The sequence below is a fragment of the Octopus bimaculoides genome, chromosome 14 (assembly GCF_046866305.1).
Source record: "Octopus bimaculoides isolate indiv1 chromosome 14, ASM4686630v1, whole genome shotgun sequence".
Lineage (NCBI taxonomy): Eukaryota > Metazoa > Mollusca > Cephalopoda > Octopoda > Octopodidae > Octopus > Octopus bimaculoides.
In genome coordinates, this window is record NC_142941.1 from 6651239 (window position 1) to 6658738 (window position 7500).

Here is a 7500-nt window from a genome sequence, read left to right on the forward strand (position 1 = left end):
TGTTGTTGTTGTTGTTGTTGTTGTTGTTGTTGTTGTTGTTGTTGTTGTTGTTGTTGTTGTTGTTGTTGTTGTTGTTGTTGTTGTTGTTGTTGTTGTTGTTGTTGTTGTTGTTGTTGTTGTTGTTGTTGTTGTTGTTGTTGTTGTTGTTGTTGTTGTTGTTGTTGTTGTTGTTGTTGTTGTTGTTGTTGTTGTTGTTGTTGTTGTTGTTGTTGTTGTTGTTGTTGTTGTTGTTGTTGTTGTTGTTGTTGTTGTTGTTGTTGTTGTTGTTGTTGTTGTTGTTGTTGTTGTTGTTGTTGTTGTTGTTGTTGTTGTTGTTGTTGTTGTTGTTGTTGTTGTTGTTGTTGTTGTTGTTGTTGTTGTTGTTGTTGTTGTTGTTGTTGTTGTTGTTGTTGTTGTTGTTGTTGTTGTTGTTGTTGTTGTTGTTGTTGTTGTTGTTGTTGTTGTTGTTGTTGTTGTTGTTGTTGTTGTTGTTGTTGTTGTTGTTGTTGTTGTTGTTGTTGTTGTTGTTGTTGTTGTTGTTGTTGTTGTTGTTGTTGTTGTTGTTGTTGTTGTTGTTGTTGTTGTTGTTGTTGTTGTTGTTGTTGTTGTTGTTGTTGTTGTTGTTGTTGTTGTTGTTGTTGTTGTTGTTGTTGTTGTTGTTGTTGTTGTTGTTGTTGTTGTTGTTGTTGTTGTTGTTGTTGTTGTTGTTGTTGTTGTTGTTGTTGTTGTTGTTGTTGTTGTTGTTGTTGTTGTTGTTGTTGTTGTTGTTGTTGTTGTTGTTGTTGTTGTTGTTGTTGTTGTTGTTGTTGTTGTTGTTGTTGTTGTTGTTGTTGTTGTTGTTGTTGTTGTTGTTGTTGTTGTTGTTGTTGTTGTTGTTGTTGTTGTTGTTGTTGTTGTTGTTGTTGTTGTTGTTGTTGTTGTTGTTGTTGTTGTTGTTGTTGTTGTTGTTGTTGTTACTAAGGTGGTGAGCTAGTGGAATTGTTAGCATGCTGGGCAAAATGCTTAGCGGTATTTCGTTTGCCGCTATGTTCTGAGTTCAAATTCCGCTGAGGTCGACTTAGCCTTTCATCCTTTCAGGGTCGATAAAGTAAGTACCAGTTGAACACTGGGGTTGATGTAATTGACTCATCCCCACCTTCCCCAAACTGCCTTTGTGGCAAAAATTTGAAATAATAATAATAATAATTATTATTATTATTTTTATTGTTATTATTAAGGTGGTGAGCTGGCAGAATCGTTGGCATGCTGGGCGAAATGCTTAGTGGTATTTTGTCTGCCGCTACATTCTGAGTTCAAATTCCGCTGAGGTCGACTCTTCCTTTCATCCTTTCAGGGTCAATAAACTAAGTACCAGTTGAGTACCGGGGTCGATGTAATCAACTTAACCCATCCCCTAAAATTTCAGGCCTTGTGCCCAGAGTAAAAAGGGTTATTATTATTATTATTATTAAGGTGGCATGTTGGTAGAATCATTATAGCATACTGGGTGAAATGCTCAACAGCATTTTGTCTGTCTTCGTGTTCTGAGTTCAAATTCCACTGAGGCTGACTTTGCTGTTTATCCTTTTGGGGTCAATGAAACAAGAACCAGTTGAGAGCTGATGTCAATGTAATCGACTTGACCCCTCCCCTTAAAAATTTCAAGCCTTGTGCTTCTAGCAAAAAGGATTATATTATATCATATCATATCTTACATTATATTACAGTACTGGAACAATTATCCTGCAAGCCTGAAACCTTAAGTGTCCCAAATTTCTTGGTTTTCTGGTTTTCTGGAGACAGTCTAAATATTTACTTAAAATATAAAATAAACTATGAAAAATAAAGAGCTAAATTGTATTTAACAGATTCAAATTAATAACATTTCTGAAGCCGAGTCTGCTCGATATTTATTAATCCACTTTAAATTCTTAAAATAAATATATCATACTGCCCCACATACATGTAGTATAAACGTTTATTAGATGGAAAATTAAATAAAGAAATGTAAAGAACATGATTTTATTTAACAGATTCATGAACAAATTAATACACTTGTTAAGCAGAGTGTATTTAATCTTTATTGATCCACTTGAAATAGTAAAGAACAAAACTATTTTTAACACATCATATGCAAATTAACCATTTTCAGAAAAAGGGTCTGTTTACTCAATACAGGGTACAGTAATATTGGTTTCTAATTTTGGCACAAGGCCAACACTTTCAGGGGAGGGGGTTAGTTGATTACATCGACCCCTTGTACTCATCATCAGCATCATCATCATCGTTTAATGTCCGTTTTCCATGCTAGCATGGGTTGGACAGTTTGACTGGGGACTGGTAAGCCAGGAGGCTGCACCAGGCTCCAATCTGATCTGGCAATGTTTCTACAGCTGGATACCCTTCCTAACGCCAACGACTCCGAGAGTGTAGTGGGTGCTTTTTACGTACCACAGGCAGTCAGGCATCGGCCACGTTCCGATGGTGCTTTTTATGTCCCACCGGCACAGGAGCCAGTCAGGCGGCACTGGCATTGGCCACGTTCCGATAGTGCTTTTTATGTGCTACCGGCACAGGGAGCCAGTCAGGCGGCACTGGCAACGACCCATGCATGAATGGTGCTTATCAACTGGTACTTATTTTATCAACCCTGAAAGGATGAAAGACAAAGTCAACCTTGGCCAAATTTGAACTTAGAAAGTAAGGACGGATGAAATGCCATGCAGCATTTTGCCCAGCATAAGATTGATTTTACCTGCTCTCCACCTTACAGGGTACAGCACCTTGTATGATATTTATTCAGTGTTCTTAGATTTCTAGAAGCCAGCTAAGAGGTCCAATACTACATTATATTATATTATATTATGTTAAACAGGGTGTGGCAGAAATACCTCCCACATTTGAAAGGTTGACAAAAGGAAAAAGAAACAACATTTATGAAAAATCAATTTTACTATTGTTTAAACAAAGGGTTACAGTTTTTGTTCATTAGCTAAATGAAAACATTATTGGCACTTGCATAAGTTCATTAGCAACACATAGGTGAAAGTTTAAAATGTGGGAGGTATTTCTGTCACACCCTGTATTATATAATGTGACAAACTGACAGAATTATTAGCAAGCCAGACAAAATGCTTAGCAGCATTCTCCTAGCTATTTTTAAAATTCTGAGTTCAAATTCCACCAAGGCTGTTTTTACCTTTCATCCTTTTGGGCTTGATAAAATAAGAACTAGCTGAGAGCTGGGTGGGGTGGGGTGGGGTCAATATGATCAACTTGTCTCCCTACCCTAAAATTTTTGGCCTTATATCAAAATTTAAACAGAATAGTTATGTTATCTGTATATGTATAACAGTTTTTGTCTTGTGAAAAAATGTGCTTCATAATTTCTTGTGCTTTGCTTAGCTTTTGCTGTTTGCATTTCCTTTTTGCCTCCATGCCTTCTAACCCTCTTTCTGTGACACTTCACTACTCTTAACCCTTTCGTTACCATATTTCTGTCGAAGTACTCTGCTTTTCTTTCAATTAGTTTTAAAAATAATGACCGTAAAGAGACACCATTGTTGTTATTATGTGTGTGTTGTGTATGTGTATACATACAAAAATACAGATATATATATATGTGTGTGTGTGTGTGTGTGTGTGTACATACACACACACATATACGTTATATCATTAATACAGCTGCATCTACTCAATGTATGTCTTTAATACTTCTGTATGTCTTCAATACATTTGTATGTCTTTAGTACATCTGTAAATTCTTGATACATCTGTACATTCTAATCTCCTTACCTGGCTAACACTAACCCTAACCCTAACTACTCCTCACATATTAATGTACCTCATGTGCCAATCCCTCTGTTAGAACACTCACAAATCTATATTGGAGAAGACAGACGCACTATTGATCAAATTAGGACTGAGCCCCTAGTCCTTTACATCAAGCTATCCTCCAGGAACCCTATCCTAAGATTTACCTTGTCCCCCCACTAATACTATCCCTAATGTCTTGCTTATTCCGTTGCATTTATGATATTTCATAGAAACAATGAACTGCATATATATTGTTTTTATGACATGTCATAACTGCAATGAACTGCACATATTTCTATGATGTATCATAATAGGAACATACTGCACTTGCATTGGTTTTATGATGTTTCTCAACTGTAGTGTACTGCACATATATTGCTTTTATGATGTGTCATAACTGTAGCCTACTGCACTTGTATTGAGTTTATGATGTATCACAACTGTAGTGTACTGCACAGATATTGCTTTTATGATGGGCGACAGTTGCAATGTTTTCATGCATATAATATATTTATGATGTGTCTCAATGAACTACTATGCACTGATGAACGGTAATATTTCATTTGTGATTTGTCACAACAGCAAATGTGTCATTCTTCATAACATAACTGAATCTTAATGTCTTGAAGCATAGATTATTTTGATTGGTACTACTCATTGCCTTTTATTCTATACCCTATTAACAGAAGACTGAAGAAACAAAATCAAAGGCAGGGAAGTCGGTTCAAGCCAGAACAGCAGCAACAACAGCACCTGCACCTGAGGACCGCGGTCGCCCAGGAAAGAAATCTTCCAGTACTTTTGTTAGACAACGGAAACGAAGTGCAAGCCCCTTTCAGCGTTTCCTGAAGAGACGCAAAGATGATTGGTCTGTCTCCAAAATTCCTGTGAAGAAGAAAATATCTTCCCCAACAAATGCTTCTGTTTCTCTGGTGACTTGTGCGAAAAAAAAGGGCAATGATGTCTCCGTAGTGGTATCCCCTGTCAAAAGAAAGCAATCAAGTCATGACAATCAGTTGCAAGTTTACCCCCAGACAGTTCCACTAGCTACAGCAGAAGACAGTGACTCTGATTCTGACCAATCAGATGCTGGCTTTTCCACTATTTCTGGTGGCACAGTTATTTTTGTCCCACCTAAACAACGTGCTGATCTGTCTGGAGAGACCTTTGAGAAGGGTTTAAAAGGAAGCATCAACAAAGCTCTTAGCAAAAGAGACCTTGTACTCTGTGACCATTCTGTCAAGGGCAGGAATCCTTTGGAATCATCAGTTTCACTCCGTACTCGATCTCGGTCTGTTGACAATGAGCACGATCTGGGGTCTTCACATCTGCAAAGCAAGCGTTCACGCAGCGCTTCGGAAGCAAAAGGAACACACAGGCCAAATGCGAGAGCGAGTTTTAAGGTGACAAATGAAACCAAAAAGATTTTACAAAGAGCTCAAGTACCGTCTGAAAATCTCATCCAACCAGGAATTATTTCTTCAACTCCAAACACACCATCAGTCGATAAAATCCATTCTGTGCGACGAGCATCATCAGCTAACGAAACTTTACAGCAGAGCAGTGTCAAAGAGCATGCTGTACGTCGTACAGCATCAATGGCTGTACACAAACAGAACTCATCTCTGCCTGTATTAAAATCCAACATCTTGAAGACACGAATGATGCTACAAAATCAACAACAGAACATGAATACTAGGCCATCACCATCATGGTGTCGTCCTGTTAACGAAGGTTCGGCAACGAAGCCGTTGCTGAAAAGAAACATCTCTGAAGCAGATCATTTTTGCAAGACACCAAAATGTACAAGACTTCGTAGAATTTCCAACCCACTTCCTGCCTCACCCACATCCAGCACCCCAGTCAGTTCACGTCGGAAAACTGAATACAAACAAATGATCAAGGCATGTCTCAACTCCCCAAATCTGCACAAAAATTCATTTCCTCCTGAAACCAAGATGCCCGAATCAGAATTAGCAAAAATCAATTTTGACTACTTGTCTAATCAACAGGACATGTTACTGTACCAACTGAGAAGTATCGAAAAGTCGTTCAAAGAATTACCTGTACCGAAACCACCGAAAATGGAGATAGATCTAGAAGAACCTCCTGAAATAAACCATCGGGGTAAAGAGAACAATTCGGTTTTCCTAAGCCCCGCTCCAATCATTAAGTACAGACGAGAGCGATTGCCCATGGAAAGTATTGATACTGAAGACGGCGACTTGGGGACACATGAGACTGGAAACCATTTGAACGAAAGTCCTCACACGCTGCAGAGCAACACACAATCACGGCCCCGGGTGATTACTTCAGAGGAAGAAGTGCCAATTATATATGTGCGGAAAGACCCCAAGCCTCTCCCACAAATACAGTCTATTGGGGTACATTTCAAGCACCCTAAAAGGGTCACACCCCATATTCTGTCCTATTATAAGTATGCAAGATTTAACATATGAACGCATTTGCATGCATCAACCCATGCCAGCATGGAAAACAGACTTAAAATGATGATGATGATGATGATGATGATGATGATGCACTTCATTGCCCATCCTCTTTTTCTTTTTCTTTTCTTTTGCTCTTCCACTTTCTTCTAGAACATTCTTGCCAAATTTTCCTTTTTTCTTAATGTTTCACTTGTCTGTATTGAACTGCATTATGAATTCAAATTTTCATGTGTTAAAGTTTACATGTATATATATATATATATATATATATATATACACACACGCGCATTCAAGTATATATAAATAATATATACACATGTATATATATGTATGTATGTACATACACCCACACAAATCTACATAACATGCATATATACGTACACACACAACACACATATATACATGCCGGCAGAAATTGTGTTACTGACAAGTTTTCTTCACAACTCTGTGGTCCCTTCTTTAATATTTTCCCAAAGGCCCCCTTGGACAAGTGCCTTTGTCTAGACTTGTGAGAGGATTTGGTGGACAGAAACTGAAAGTAAAACATCATATGTGGCTGTGTGGTAAGAAGCTTGCTTCCCAACAACATGGTTCTGGGTTCAGTTCCACTGCGTGGCACCTTGGACAAGTGTCTTCTACTATAGCCTGGGTATATGGTGTGTGTGTGTGCATGGGTTGTTTGTGCTTGTGCCTCCTTGTCGTAAACGAGTATCACCCTCATACAAGTGGTGTTATTTGCTTCCAATCTTTTGTGAAAACATGTCCTGCCATGGGAGAGACATTACCTTGCTTGGCGACAGGTGAGGGTTGATAACAAGAAGGACATCTGACCATAGAAAATCTGCCTCAGCAAAATGCTGTCTAGTCCAAGCAAGTATGTATGTATATAAGTGAAAGGCAGTGATACACACACACACACACACACACACACACACACACACACACACACATACACACACACGCACACATATCTTGTTATATATATACACATACATATATAATATACATGTATATGCCCACACATATACACTTATGCATATGTACATGCCCCTTGCTTTGTGATATGAAAATAGACATGAAGTACCTTTTTTTTTATCCCAATGACCCTAAACACTCTAGTTATTCTCTGGTCCTGAAGCATTAATCCTCTCCCCTCTTGTTTCTACCTTACTCCCTGCTTCAACCTGCTTCCCATTCCAAAAAACTACACACACACACAGACCTGAGAAGCTAAACAATTTCAGTCCGACCCGACCCCGCTACAACCTTTCTTTGA

General features: G+C 38.4%; 1 protein-coding gene across 1 annotated transcript in view; it reads left to right on the forward strand.

Moving 5' to 3' along the window:
• LOC106873387 (uncharacterized) overlaps positions 1-6317 on the forward strand; it is a 23436-nt gene extending 17119 nt beyond the window's left edge. The window contains exon 10 of the mRNA XM_089362239.1: positions 4461-6317. Within this exon, the coding sequence (XP_089218365.1) occupies positions 4461-6233 (1773 nt within the window). The 3' untranslated portion in view covers positions 6234-6317. The remainder of the gene's footprint in view (positions 1-4460) is intronic.
• Positions 6318-7500: the final 1183 nt, after the last annotated feature.